This window comes from Triticum dicoccoides, chromosome 7A, assembly GCF_002162155.2.
Source record: "Triticum dicoccoides isolate Atlit2015 ecotype Zavitan chromosome 7A, WEW_v2.0, whole genome shotgun sequence".
Taxonomy (NCBI): Eukaryota; Viridiplantae; Streptophyta; class Magnoliopsida; order Poales; family Poaceae; genus Triticum; species Triticum dicoccoides.
This window is the reverse complement of record NC_041392.1, coordinates 201,606,312-201,622,295: the sequence shown is the minus strand read 5'-3', so window position 1 is coordinate 201,622,295 and position 15,984 is coordinate 201,606,312. Positions and strand designations below refer to the sequence as shown.

The 15,984-nt window shown below is 45.8% G+C and overlaps 1 protein-coding gene across 1 annotated transcript; it reads right to left on the bottom strand.

Annotated features, from left to right (window-relative positions):
- Positions 1-283: 283 nt before the first annotated feature.
- Positions 284-1,684, bottom strand: LOC119329347 (aspartyl protease family protein At5g10770-like). Its single transcript, XM_037602378.1, has one exon. The coding sequence runs from the start codon at positions 1,682-1,684 to the stop codon at positions 284-286; it is 1,401 nt and encodes a 466-aa protein (XP_037458275.1).
- Positions 1,685-15,984: the final 14,300 nt, after the last annotated feature.

Sequence of the window (15,984 nt, the reverse complement as noted above, 5' to 3'; positions counted from 1 at the left end):
AATAGGGGACGGAATATGAGACACGTGGGTATGAAGACGCGGATATAGGAAGTGCCTGGTGAGTGCTCACCAGCACGCCGGGGCGTGTCCGCGGGCGTTTGAGGGGCCGGATTTGCTGAGTTCGGCTGTAGATGTCCTTAGAGTACGCTTTTGTAATTTTGGGTTGTGCCCTTCACTTGTTAAACTTCCACTCAATGTTTATTTAATGAATGTGGCACATCTTTGAAAAAAAAGTAAAGTACTCGCGTGGTATGTGCTCTTGAACGAAGCAAGAGGGGCACACTCAGCAGGCACCAGCTCTGAACCCGACGCTTCCGCGGCCAGAATCGTACAAGAGCTCCAAGGTACGCTGATTCACATTGCCGATGATCCCGCCGCTGTTGTCGGAGCTTTCTCCCCTGAAGGCGAGGCATCCTTCCACCAGAACCCCCGACGGCACGCTGAGGTCGACGGTGGTGCCGCCGCTGAACGTGAGGGCCACCTTGGGCACGGGGACGCTGCTGTTGCCGGTGAAGTTGTAGCACGTGTCGAGCCCGTTCTCCGACGGCGGCAGGAGCGGGTACTGGGACATGGCGCTCTGGAACGCCGTGCGCAGCGCCGCGTAGGCCGTCTTGGGGAGCCCCGTGATGACCGTGCCGGAGTCGATGATCATGCCCTTGGAGAACACCGCCGGAGGGATGTCGAGCGCTGTCCCGCCGACGCTTATGCCGGTGAGCGTGACGACGTAGAACGTCGCGAGCTCTGGGGATAGGCGGCGCATCGGCGTGAATAGGAAGCCGGCCGTGTTGTTGCTCGGCGCGCCGAGGGTGAGGAACCCGGCTCCGCCGCTCGCCGGCGGGAGGCAGTAGGAGAAGGCGCCGCCGTAGACGGACGACGTCTGCGACACGAGCGACTCCGGCGCGCCGCCGAGGCCGAGGAGGCCGTCGAACTTGTCGTAGGGCCCGTGCTGGTTGCTGCCGCAGCCGAAGCTGAAGTTGCTGACGGAGACGCCGGCGTTGAGCGTGAGCGTCTCCGTGCTGTACACCCCCGTGGTGACCGCGCGGTTGGCGTACTCGATGGCGTACCCGCACAGAGAGGCGCCGTCCGTGCCGTTGGTGCAGCCGTTGTCGTAGCTGTCGACCGAGAGCGCCTTGCAGGCGTCGGTGGCGCAGGGGATGGGCGCGAACGTGGACGACTTTCTCGGGTCGAACAGGGGGTCCTTCTGCGGGTAGCACTGCGTGGAGTTGCAGGGCGCGCACTGCACCCACGACAGGTCGCTGCCGGTGTCGATGAGCACGGTCTGCTGCACGGGCGGCGTGCCGATGCCCAGGGTGACCACGTACTCCAGCGAGTCCACCGAGTCGCCGAGGAACGTCGGGACGCTCGCGTCTCCTGCTGAAAACATTTTCCTGCGCGCCGAGGCCTTGCGAATGATATAGTTGGCGCGGGCGCGGTCCCTGCGGAGCCTCTCGGCGAGAGACGGCTTGCCGCTGCCCCCCGAGGGCGCGCACGGTCCGTGCCGGTGCGCCAGGGGCACGGACGCACGGTTTGGCAGCTCAGAACTGATCGACGTGGAGCATGCTGCTTCTGGCTCGAAGGAGCTAGCCGGTACCACGACGAAGTTGTGCTCGTTGCCTCCAAGCGCGACCGAGTAGAGGCAGCATAACAGCGCGGACCAGAGCACGGGGGAAACCATGGCTGTCATGTCCTAGGTTCTTGCTTGTCAGGTACGGATGATCGGGTGAGTATTTATCTGCCAATGTCGTTGGCATTTCGATTTGCACTCATCGAAGACATACGGGGAAAACTAGGCAAAGATGTACATTAGGACTACATTACTTCCGTCGCCCTAATTGGATGTACATGCTGCATTGTCCTATTGTCCTTGGCAATGTACGTCGGACTTGCATGCGTTGCCATATGCCGACATATCTGATATGCTTTTGCATTGGAAACATCATTCGAAATGCTAAACAGATGTGTTCGATCAGCCAACAGCGACAATGTCGCCTTTGCTGATTATCAACATGACGCTATCTGTTTCTTTGGGTAACGATCATCTTTGTCAGGCAATATTCAGATCCAAGCATTTCCTATTTGGCGCTTAAGGCGTCAACTTTTTTTTTTTGAGACACGCTTAAGGCGCCAGTTAATAGGCCCACGGCCGATTCCACCTCGCTAGCAAATGGGCCAGCCAATATAGGATCCAATAACGGGATTTCGCTGTTGTTTTGAGAAGCTTCTACTAGCTTTCCAGCCCGGTTACCCCTGAAAAGAAAAACTTTCCAGCCAGGTTTTGCGAAGCTTCAAGCTTCCTATTTTTTTGTCTGAGTTTTTGGACTGGGTCTTGTCCAGTTTTTTTGTATCTTTTCTTTCTGTTTTCTACTTTTATATTTTTAAATTCAAACTTTTCCAAATTCACGAATCATTTTCAAAACATTATACTTTTTTCTATTTCGTGAGCTTTTTCTAAAATTGTATGAACCTTTTCCAAATTCAAGAACTTTTTACATTTTTGCTATTTTTTATTTTATTTCTTGCAACTATTTTAATTTTATGTAATATTTCAAACTCAAACATTTATAGAAGTTTGGTGTTTTTTCTCAAATTTACTAACTACTTTCAAAATTTTGAACTTTTTTATATTGCGATTTTGTTTGTTTTGTTCCTTTTTCAAAATTTCAATTTTTTTATTTCTGATGGTCAACAGTCAACTGATTAACTAATAGAAAATAGGAAAAAAAACTAGGGGAGGAAACAATAGCGAGGGATTATAAGGGCCGGCCCATACGAGCGGCCTCAGGCGCTATCGAGACAAACGGGTGCCTGAAGCGCTATATGGGAACGAAATAAAAAGAGAAAAAAATCGGTTGTGAAATGCAGTAATTATTCTTTATTCTTATAATTGATTGCAATAAACTCGTCTCAATCTTCTTCGAATAAAAATAGATCATGATATGATCATGAGACTTGACAAATCGAGATTCTTCTATTCTAAGAAAGGGGTTTTTCATAAGAAAACGAGGTCTCTCAGATCCACTACACTAGCGTTTCGTCTCTCACCGGATCACGGGCTTGTTACATAATTGTGTCCGCCTACATAGGCCCAACTATATATACACATTCTTTTCCGCCAAAAAACACATTTTTGTTTATTTTAAAGAAATGCTTATGAGGTTTTCCTCACATGCTATGATTTGTGAGTTCATCAGTGGCATAGATTCATCTAATCCGTTTGTCCTTATATGAGGACACATGACTTTCGATATCTAAATATTTACATTTGTAGAAGCTTCGGTCAAATGGAATCCAATTTGATGCATTAGTAAGAACCATGTTCAGGATTTAAAAATCCATATTAGCAGTACAAGTTGTTTCCTCATGTGGTCACCACTTTATACCCACTGATGTTTCTATAAAAGAGCCACACAATTGCCTAAGGAGGAACCCAAACCAAATCATTCAATACATCACTGACATTCAGTTCAGGCGGTCACCACAGCATTGACAATGCCACCCTAGCCTACATGCTACCTTAAATTCTCATACAATAACAACATGTGACATACGATCAATATACTACTCTCATCCCACTGGTTAGGTGTGCATCCATAATGGCCAAGGTCATGGGCTTCTTCTCCACCCACCAACCCAATCCCCAATTCCCGCCTCTAGTCCACGACTATCTCAGACGCCCTTTGACCTCTATCATCTCCGCGGATGATCGTCACTGCATGTTGATACACCTCCGTCGTATCTACTTTTCCAAACACTTTTGCCCTTGTTTTGGACTCTAACTTGCATGATTTGAATGGAACTAATCCGGACTGACGCTGTTTTCAGCAGAATTACCATGGTGTTATTTATGTGCAGAAACAAAAGTTCTTGGAATGACCTAAAACTTTACGGAGACTATTTTTGGAAATAATAAAAAAATCCTGGCAAAAGATTAAGACCAGGGGGCTCACACCCTAACCACGAGGGTGGGGGCGCACCTGCCCCCCTGGGTGCGCCCCCTACCTCGTGGGCCCCCTGGAGCTCCTCCGACCTCAACTCCAACTATATATATTCACTTTCGGGGAGAAAAAATCAAGGAGAAGGATTCATCACGTTTTATGATACGGAGTCGCCGCCAAGCCCTAAAACCTCTTGGGAGGGCTGATCTGGAGTCTGTTTGGGGCTCCGGAGAGGGGAATCCGTCGCCGTCGTCATCATCAACCATCCTCCATCACCAATTTCATGATGCTCACCGCCGTGCGTGAGTAATTCCATCGTAGGCTTGCTGGACGATGATGGGTTGGATGAGATTTATCATGTAACCGAGTTAGTTTTGTTAGGGTTTGATCCCTAGTATCCACTATGTTCTGAGATTGATATTGCTATGACTTTGCTATGCTTAATGCTTGTCACTAGGGCCCGAGTGCCATGATTTTAGATCTGAACCTATTATGTTTTCATGAATATATGTGAGTTCTTGATCCTATCTTGCAAGTCTATAGTCACCTACTATGTGTTATGATCCGGCAACCCCGAAGTGACAATAATCGGGACCACTCCCGGTGATGACCTTAGTTTGAGGAGTTAATGTATTCACTATGTGTTAATGTTTTGGTTCGGTACTCTATTAAAATGAGGCCTTAATATCCCTTAGTTTCCGCTAGGACCCCGCTGTCACGGGAGGGTAGGACAAAAGATGCCATGCAAGTTCTTTTTCATAAGCACGTATGACTATATTCGGAATACATGCCTACATTACATTGATGAATTGGAGCTAGTTCTGTGTCACCCTAGGTTATGACTGTTTACTGTTACATGATGAACCACATCCAGCATAATTCTCTATCACCGATCCATTGCCTACGAGCTTTCCATATATTGTTCTCCGCTTATTTACTTTTCCATTGCTATTGTTACAATCACTACAAAATACCAAAAACATTACTTTTGTTATCATTACCTTTTGCTACCGTTACCACTACTATCATATTACTTTGCTACTAAATACTTTGCTGCAGATATTAAGTTTCCAGGTGTGGTTGAATTGACAACTCAGCTGCTAATACTTGAGAATATTCTTTGGCTCCCCTTGTGTCGAATCAATAAATTTGGGTTGAATACTCTACCCTCGAAAACTGTTGCGATCCCCTATACTTGTGGGTTATCACATGTCGCCGCCACTTATCGTCATCCACCACCTTGATGACCCCCTGGAAAGCCTAGGCCGGCTGATTCACCCAGACAAAAAACAGGTAAATATTTATTGATCTTTTTGAATCCCGTTCGAATAAGATTCCAAATACATTTTTATTGAATTGATGGTTTGGATTTGTAGTGCCTAAAGTGTTTGGAAACCAAGGGTTTGTGCAACAATGGCCATGTAATGCATGTGAAGCACTTCTGCATCAGGCTTTGAGGAGGGCTTCGAAAATAAGCCAACATGTTTTTTTACAGGCTGTTTTGTAAAACATGGTGTGGCTAATTTGTTGTTAGTTAGTTCAACCTATTTTACTAGTAGTCCAGTACTTAAGTGGTTGTTTAGGTTGTCACCATGACATAAGTTTTATAAATTGGGAAATTGTTGGTATATGTAGTTATTTTCACACATACTCCGCAAATAAAGAACTCTGACGAATAGAACAATATATTTTCTTATAAAGCCATGTCGCAATTTATATGTCATGGCAGGGTAATTTTTGTTTCCCTTTAATTTTTCATAGTTCATTCCATGCTTTGCAAGAGAACAAGTCCGAAGAGTTGTTAGTTCCATCATTTTAGATGACAACTGTTACACCACAACTGATAAAATAACTTTCTTTTCTATTGTTATATCGCTAACTATAAAGGGCAAACATTTATCAGTGGACCAACTTGGAAATAATTTGCCAAAGTCTACAAATTCTATGTTGGTATCAAGTTATACTTTGATATTAACATACATGTTCCTAAAATCACCGTGGATTCTAACAATGTTTCAATCATCCATCAGTGTAAGCGTTCTTAAACATACTTAGCAATTTAAAGTTGACTCCAGATAGTATATACTCTCAGTTACTTGTTGATCTTTGAACTAATCTTGCTTGTATATAATTCGACAACTTACTATGCTATGTCAGTAGAAACAGATGGACGTGCCATCATGAATGGGTGCAAGGACAAAATGGCAGTTGGAAACAAACTGATCTTTGTGATCCACCCTAGAAGTGATGGGTTTTTTTCTCTTTATCACAACCATTCTTGATGAATCTGAAATATTTGATGAAGAGTAGTTCTGTCCTGCTGCTCTACTGTCTGTTGATGCTCCACTACTCGTGATACTTTTGGTCATGACGTGCCGATGTATGAAATATTTGTTGTCTGTTTAAACTAATTGTCTCTACTTTTATAAAAAGTAGAGTTGGTGATGATGGTGTGCCTGCCATCCTGCAATATAGGCCGTCCGATCTATATCTAATGGATAGGAAGGAAACTATGATAATTTACCCGTACTCTTCTCCACATTTGCAGATAAGGCTTTCCCTCATTCATCCTTTTCTCCCACAAGATAAACTACTCATACAAATGCATCTTGATGTTCCATGCAATGCACGGGCATCTTGCTAGTGCACTGTAAAGACAAGATGTTCGTTTCTAGATGTGCTATCGGACATCATGTCATTATGGTGTAGGCATACACTAATATTAAGTAGTGTTAAGTACTTTTTAATGGTATATACGTCTATCATGATATGTTAGTGTGCATGCTTGAAGATGTATTTATATACCATGTCACACTATAGTGCTAAGCATCATTTATTGTATGTTAAGAAAGTTACCCATTTCTTGCAAAAAATGTTTGTGATACAGAAATGTTAAATATGAAAGCAACATAGAAATCTCACGCTGTGGGATTGACAATATCAATGTGATCATGTAGGAAAAAGAATCATTGGATATTGATTTGAGGAACTCAAGTCATAGGTAAAACATATTTCACTTGAGTATGTCTAAAACTCTGCCATGGCCAAGATCATGGATGTCAAACCTATAGCCTCAGATTTTTTTTTGAAATTCCTTGCACTAACTCCTTCAACATTTTGTGTGATACTGGGAACCATCCCAAAAAATGGAAATGAATTGTGACACCCAACTGCATCACCTAAAACCGGAGCAAACTGTCACCTAAGATGTTGGGGGGCTGCCCCGAGAAGGCATCAGTTTGTGACGATCACATGTGAAAGATGCTAGGATTAGGAATGATGCCCGTGGTGATCACCCACCAGTCCATCTTCTATTTATATGCAACTATGCTTGTACAACAAGTATTACAATCAATCAGTATAAATCACATTAATTACTGATTGATATGACAACTCGTGTGATCTCCTATACACAGCAACTACTAATCACAGATCGTGTGGGATATGCATAACATGGTAGTCTTAACACCCCCCCTCGATCTCATCCTGCAAGATTGAGATCGTTGCAGAGCCGCCTGAGTTGTTGTGCATTGATCGCTTTCGTCAGTCCATCTGCTAACTGATCATGAGTTGACACGATCCGGATCTGAAGGTCCTTCCGAGCCACTCGTTCTCGAACAAAGTGAAAATCAACTTCGATGTGTTTTGTTCGAGCGTGAAACACCGGGTTAGCTGACAAGTACGTAGCACCCAGGTTATCACACCATAGGACTGGTGTTTGTCGCTGAGTAATGCCTAGCTCACGAAGCAACGATTGAAACCAGATAATCTCTGCTGTGGCATTGGCTAGTGACTTGTACTCTACTTCCGTGGAAGACCGGAAGACAGTCGCTTTCTTTCTTGCACTCCAGGACACTAGATTTCCTCCATAGAACACCACAAAACCACTGGTGCTACGTCGATCATCTACCGAGCCTGCCCAGTCGGTGTCCGAAAACGCACTCAACAAGGAAGAGGAGGACCTGCTGATCTTAAGCCCAGTTGCATGGTTCCTCTGATATATCAAAGAATCCTTTTGGCTGCTCCCCAATGTTGTTCTGTAGGTGAGTGCATGTACTGACACACTTTGTTCACGGCGAAGCTGATGTCGGGTCTAGTTAATGTCAAATATTGAAGTGCCCCAACGACACTTCTGTATCTAGTCGTCTCCTTTTCTGAAAGTTTTGCTCCCTCGTCTCGGCTCAACTTCTCGGAAGTGCACATTGGAGTTGGAACCGGCTTGCAGCTCATCATGCCCTCCTTCTTCAAGAGATCGCTAGCATACTTGGTCTGCTTAAGCACCATCATGTCTTGAGAGCGCACTACCTCGATCCCATGAAAATAGTGGAGATCTCTGAGGCCCTTGACCGCAAAATCTCTTCGAAGCGCGGCAATAAGATCTTGAGCAGCACTCGCCGAAGAACTGGACAGGATGATATCATCGACGTAGATGAGCATGTACATAGTTACTCCCCCTTGCTCGTAGATGAAGAGAGAGGTATCTGCCCGAGACGAACGAAAACCAACGGCCAATAGTTTGGAGCTGAGACGAGAAAACCATGCTCGAGGGGATTGCTTGAGACTGTAGAGGGATTTATCCAACTTGCAGACATGGCGAGGGAGTGCTTTATCAACATAGCCCGGCAGTTGGCGCATATAGACGTCCTCTTCAAGGACACCATGAAGAAAAGCATTTTGTATGTCAAGCTGCCGAAGACACCAACCTTTGGTGATTGCCAGGGAAAGAACCAGGCGAATTGTTGCGTGCTTGATGACAGGACTGAATGTCTCCGCATAATCAACACCAAATTGTTGTTTAAATTCTTTGGCAACGAGACGTGCCTTGTACCGTTCAACACTGCCATCAGCCTGCTGTTTGAGCTTGAAGACCCACTTGCAGTCGATGAGATTGCAATTTCTTGGTGGTTGCACGAGGTTCCAAGTCTTGTTGGATGATGACCCATAAGTATAGGTGTCGTGGTTTTGTCACGGCAGATGTCCTAGAGAAAGGACTTAGTCGTGGAGCCATCGCGACGGGTTAGCTTGAAGGGGTTAAAGCGGACACAGGGACGCAAGAGAGTTTATACTAGTTCGGCCCCTTCGATGAAGGTAAAAGCCTACGTCTAGTTGTGATGGAATTGATGGGGTTTCGATGACCAGGGAGCAAACAAGCTTCGCCTATGTCTCGAGTTGTTGTCTGTTGTCCTTGAACCGCCGCTGGGTCGTCCCCTTATATACAAGGGTGACGCCCGTCGGTTCACAGAGTCCCAATACCGGCTCATAGATGTGTCCGGTTTGGTCTCTACTTATTCCTAACTTACAATACAAGTTAAATACTAACGCCGGTTTACGGCTACAGGCCTTGAACCGGCTATGGGCCTTGAGCCCTCATCTGCCTTCTTGGGCTTTAACGTACTTAACTACTGACGAAGTTAACCCGGTCCAGATAGGCCGGTTTACGCCTAGTAGTGATATCCCCAACATTAGGCCCCAAATTGATTTGAACATGTTCATGTCAATCCTTTGGCAAAATCTTCATTTTCAATATCTCCTTGTAGTTTGTTGAACCGCCGTGACGTCATCTTCTCTGGTCGTTGTAAACCGGCGTGACGTCACCTGTTATAAAGGACCTTAGTAGGTCTGTGACAATTAAGGCGTCATCTTCGTTTCCAAACCCACGGTCCCTTGATTTTCGCGCCTGACTCCTGTCCCTTGCCTTATAAGTAGGACCGAAGGGTCATTCATTTCTTTTTCCCCTCCGTGCCCTTCTGCTTCGTCTTCCTCGCGTCGCCCAGCTTCGGAGCTCCGCCGCGACCGTCAACCTCTGCATCAACCTTGGCCGCTGCATCAACCTGGGCGCACCAGAGCACCGCGGCAACCTTCCGCGTCTTTCTCATCTCTAGTAAGTCTTCTGTTCTTTTCACCACAGATCTGCTCTAGGGTTTCATGTTCTTCTAGTGTTCATCGCCTGTTTTCATGTTCATATGATAGCTCCTAGATGCATCTGTGAATCCTTGCTCTGCGTAGCGGTAGGTTTTAGCATCCGCCTTCAGTTTCATGCCTCAAGACCATAGATCTATATGTATCTCTGCCCATTGATTCAGTACTGTTCTTTTTTGAACCTTGAATATTTTCCTTCTTTTCTGAACTTGCTTCAGATCCGTCGCTGTAGAGAAGTCTTGTGAAATCTGTTTATGTAAACTTACTCATCTGCTTCAATGTTTAGACCAGGCGGTTTAACTTTGTAGAAAAAAATGCCAAATCGGTATATACCATTAGTCCCCTTGTTAAACCGCCAAATGTTGTTGCTTCATAAAACTCCGGTTTAGATAGATCTGTCTCCGGTTTAACATTGCACATACCAATGTACCTTAATCAATGCATTTTTGAACCGGGATCACCTACCTTGTAGATTTCATCATGGCCAAGCAAGTATATGAGTGCAACTGGGTTCCTTCTCGCGTCACAGAGGCTCAACTGGACGATTTAGTCCGGATCGGCGCCTTAGGTAGCAAAGATACCATCCATTGGAGGGCTCCTGGCAAAGAATGCCCTCCCACACCTCAAGAAGGAGAGGTCGTCATTTTCGTAGATCACTTAGCCCAGGGCTTTAAGCCGCCCGGTTCTAAATTTTACCCGGACATTTTAGCCGATTTTCAACTCCACCCACAAGACACTGGTCCCAACTCTGTTACAAATATGTGTCACTTCCAAGTGCTCTGTGAGGCGTTCTTTCAAGAGGAGCCCACAGTGGAGTTGTTCAGAGATTGTTTCCATCTAAACCGCCATACTGAGTTTTCTGATGGTTACAATACGGAATTGGGCGGTGTGGCAATTCAGAAAAGGAAAGAGGTCACATACCCTCATGCCAAGCTGCATAGCCACCCCAAAGAGTGGAATCAAACATGGTTCTATTGTAAAGACACCTCCCCTGCTGGTGAAAATCCTTTGCCTGGCTTTCATCCGGAGCAGCTTAGCAATACACACCCCTTTCCGCAAAGGTTGACTGCCAAGGAGAGAAGCAAATACGCTCCTCAAATGTCCAAGCTCAGAGCCTTTATGGCCAACGGTTTAACAGTGGTTGATCTCGCTCGCTGTTGGATATCATGGAGCATACTACCCCTTAGTCAGCGCTCCGGTTTGATGTGCGAGTATACTGGCAGTGTTGATGACCCATTGCGACATGCCAACATCCAGCTCACCGATGAAGAAATCACAGAGGCTGTGAATAAGATGCTGAATAAACCGGAACACATCTGTGCTAAAACCGGCCTGCTTCCCTTCTGTGCCACCAACAAACCGCTAGCTGTAAGAGTTTGATTTTTCTTTTTGCTGAATCTGTTATTGATATATCTGGTCATTGTTTAATATCAGTGTCTGTGTAACCAGGGCAATGATCCGTTTTGGAGCAAGAAACTGCCGCAGGAGAAACCAGAAAAACCAGACAAACCGGAAAAAGCAACCCGGCAAAAGACTAAAGCTGTGAAGAAGACTGCCCACAGGAAAAGAACCACTGCATCCTCTAATCCGGCCCCTGATGACGATGTGGATAATCCGGACCTTGAGGTAGGGATTGATTCACTTGGCTTATTTTTCATGCGTCCTATTGATGATGATATTTGTCAGGATGATGCCGAAGCCAGCCATGCTGATGCTGCAGAGGCAATTATTCTCTCTTCCGATTCAGAACCTTTGCCTTCACTAAAAATCCGTCAGGCAAACCGGAAAGTTAAATTTTCTCATCCTCTTGCTTATTTGGATCCCAAATTTCTTATGAAGACCCAACAGCACGAAGCCCGTCGCACAACCCGGCACAGCGGCCAGGTAGTTACCTCCGCCGGTTTACCGAACAGTCCGGTTCGGAAACGCCGTTCAGAGGTCTCTAATTTGCTTGTCAGTGCTTATCCTAAAGCGGGCTGCTTTCGTCAACCTCTTAATCCATCTGACTCCGATTACCAGGTTACTTCCCACTCATCCTCCGGCAAGTCATCGGCTACTCAGCTGCCACCGCTCAAAACGGTGCTTGGGTAAGCTATACTTATCATAATATTTGCAGTACATCACCTTGGAACATATGCTGTATTTGATTTTGTTATTCCTTTCAGGGCCAAGCCTAGGCCAAGCAAGAAGGCTCGCCTAGACAAAGCAGCCGAAGAGGATGCCGTCCTTGAACTGGGCAAAACACCAGATCTTGAAGCGGCTATTCCTGAGGATATACCCAATGATGCACCGCAGCAAGACGACGATCTTATTGCTGAAGAGAGACCTATTGATACCTCAAGTCCTGTCAATCAGCCCACAAGCTCCATCCGGATTGAGAAATCCACCGGTCCGGCAAAGCCTACTGACAAGCCAACAGCTCCAGTGCAAACCGGCGATGCCAAGGATGATGAGGTTGTCATTACTGGCATTGGCCATACAGAGCCAAGCAATCCTGTCGCTTTGTCCAAACATACTGCCAAGGAAGAATTTGCTGCCTTTGGCAAAGGCAAGTGGAATGCTGATCTGGCGACTTACGCTGCTCTGAACGCCCAAGATATCCATTCTGGCTACCTGAACCGGCTGTATACCAGTCGTGACTATGAAGCCGGTCTGGTTAACATGATGAAAGATAAATATGAGGTAACTTCCGTATGCTATTTCCTGCTTGTATATTTCAATTCTTGTTGACGCTCCTACCCCCGAGGGCCGGTTTGTAATCTTCTTTCAAACCGGGACTTACTAATATAAATCTTAATGCTTTGAAATTCACTGATGTAGTCCCCAAGGGCCAGTTCAACTTAGCGTAGTTAAACCGGGACTTTAAGTAATTGAGATCGCCGCATCAGAATATATACGAGCAAATAGCCATTAGCCCCCAAGTGCCAAGTTGAATACTTGTATTGATCTTGGGACTTTGTAAGCAATTGAAAGATGAAGATCGAATATGCATTATCCCCCAAGTGCCAAGTGCATAACTTGTTATGTGGTTGGTACTTCAATCCTTATACCGTTTTGCTGAATCATATAACTGTCTGCATGCAGGCTGAGTTGAAGACGAAAGAAATCCAAGTCACCGATCTCCAAGAAAATCTGAAATCCCAACAAGCTGAAACCTCCAAAGCAAAAGAGGAATTAACCAGCGCTTTAAGCGCCATGGAACAGCTTAAGGAGAGCTTCAAGAAGAAGCGGGCGGATTGGGCCACTGAAAAATCCGCTTTAATCAAACGAGCAGAAGATGCCGAGGCTGCACTAAAACCGGTGGCGGATGAACTGACCAGCATAAAGCGGCATGTGCATGCCATGACCACTGCTATCTTTGGTAAGCCGGTTTGACTTCTGAATTGATTCTGCCGTCTTACAAAGCTGCCGGTTTGTTAACCCTTGGTGATATTTCAGGGACGCGCATTGGTCACTTGGGGTCAGATGTGCGGAAGAAACTGAAAGCCGCCTACACGTTGATCAAACAACTGTACACTGGTGCACAACGAATCATCTGTACTGCATCCCACAACAAGCCGGCGCCCACTTTGATTCAGGACACTCTGATGAAACTATCGGTGCTTCCTGCCCGGGTTGAAGAGGTGAAGAAATCTGCTGCTCGAACCGATGTGATCAATGCCTTAATCCGGGCAAAAGCTTGGGTGCCGGATTTTGACCCTATTGAAGCGGCTCAGGGCTATCCCAGCTTGAAGGAAGACGGGTCAGAGTTTAGTGAAGCAGATCTGCGAGCAATAAACCGGGAGGTGCGTCCGCTAGCTTGTCAATTGGCTGAAGAAGCATACTTGTCTCATTATCAAGCCCAATATGACAATCAAAACAAGCGAGTAGCTGCACCAATTCATGAAGCGGAAAATCTTATCCCTCCAATCCGTAAGCATACTTACGCTCCCGATATTGACCCGTCGTTGCTGATCCATGATGAAGCTGTTTTTCAAGCATTAATGGGAATCGACTGGACAACTGTTGATTTCCAGCCGCTGGGTAGAGAAACTGAAGCTGAAGTGGCGCGGGATGATCCACAACCATCAGGCCAGGCTGGTGACCAAGCTTGAACCGGAAGCCGGTTTAAAACTGCTTCTCCCTTGCGAAAAACAATGATCTTATTGTGGGCACCGTGTTGCCCTGTAATAGGCTAGCTGATACTTTTGATATGCCTTCATGCATAATTACTGCAACTTGCTCTTCCTTTGGGTGATGAACTTTTCCAAAGTACTTTCTGCAATAAAAATCTTAAAGTGCCACCGCGGTTGTACCGTCAGGCGGAATATGATGTCTGCATACATGAAATCAAAACATCCGAAATTTTTAAGTATATGACCAAATTTTTGAGATACATAATACCTGCCATCGTTGGGCGTGAAGTTGGCTTGGCCAATCTTGAAGTGGAGTTTTATAAATCCACACTGTTAGAGGAGATAGCAGCTCCTATATATATATGATGCCGGTTTACCATGTAAACCGTGCCGGGTTATAATAAACACCGTGTTACTCCGTAATAGGATGTTAACAAAAAATCAAACCGAGCAAATAATCTCCGGATTAAAATGGACCGTGTACCGTCAATAGACAGTGTGAACCGGTTTAAAATTTTGTCGGTTTAAAAAATGCAATAAAAAGAAAGAAATATCTTTCAAAGAAAAGTGTAAAGCAAAGGCAATGACAAAACCGTTTGCAAAAAGAGGCTTATTTGAGCTGATTAGATGGCGTTACCATGGTCGAACACGACCAAGCTCCCGATAGGTGTAGCTATGGTTCAAGTCAGCCAGGTCCCCAAATGAAACTGTGGCATTTATGCCGATCAAGTGACATGGCAATGGTTCGGGTTCGACCAAGCCCCCAAGTGATTCGGTGGCCTTAGGCCGATCAAGAGGCATGACTGGTTCAGATGTGACCAAGTCCCCAAGTTATCTGGTGGTCTCGCCTATCAAGAGGTATTGCATTGGTTCGGACACAACCAAGCCCCCAAGTGATATAACATGATGCTTTTGAAAAGCTAGCTCAAGGGGTAAACCGGAGGCCGCTTTAGAACAACTCAGTGTAACCACACATGATGTAAAAGAACAGATACCCCGCCTTAGCTGAGGTTCCGATTTATTATATGTAATCATAATATATACATCATCGTAATATGTACATAAGTAGAGCCAATGGCTCAGGTATAGTAAGGCCGAAGATGAGCTATGTTCCACGGCCTGTTGGTCTCCTCCTCTGATGTACGTGAGTCTTTATGCTCTCGAATATCGATCAGATAGTATGACCCGTTGTGCAGATTCTTGCTGACCATGAAAAGCCCCTCCCAAGGTGGGGATAGCTTATGCATATCAGTCTGATCTTGGATGAGCCGAAGCACCAAATCCCCTTCCTGAAAAGTTCTGGTTCTGACTCGGCGACTATGATAACGACGAAGATCTTGTTGGTAAATCGCCGATCTGGCGGCTGCTATGTCACGCTCTTCATCCAACCGGTCCAAAGCATCTTGCCGTGCTGTCTCGTTGTCCGCTTCAACATAAGCCGTCACACGAGGTGAATCATGACGGATATCACTGGGGAGAACTGCCTCCGCTCCGTAAACCATGAAGAACGGTGTGTATCCTGTTGATCTGTTGGGTGTGGTATTGATGCTCCATAACACATATGGTAATTCTTCTACCCAACAACCCGGCGTTCTCTGCAAAGGAACCATGAGCCGGGGCTTGATGCCTCTCAAGATCTCTTGATTAGCCCTTTCTGCTTGACCATTGGACTGTGGGTGTGCCACTGATGAAACATCAAGCCGGATGTGCTCCCGTTCACAGAACTCCTTCATGGCACCCTTGGACAAATTGGTACCATTATCTGTGATGATACTGTGCGGAAAGACAAACCAGAAAATCACTTTTTTGATAAACTGAACCGCCGTGGCCGCATCACACTTGCTAACCGATTCTGCCTCCACCCACTTTGTGAACTTGTCAACCGCCACCAAGAGGTGGGTCTTCTTATCTTTGGACCTCTTGAAAGGCCCAACCATATCTAGTCCCCAAGTCGCAAACGGCCAAGTAATTGGAATCATTCTCAATTCTTGAGCCGACACATGAGCACGTCTTGA

Coding starts and splice junctions, on each gene's coding strand:
- LOC119329347 (XM_037602378.1), bottom strand. CDS start 1,684: ATGACAGCCATGGTTTCCCCCGTGCTCTGGTCCGCGCTGTTATGCTGC.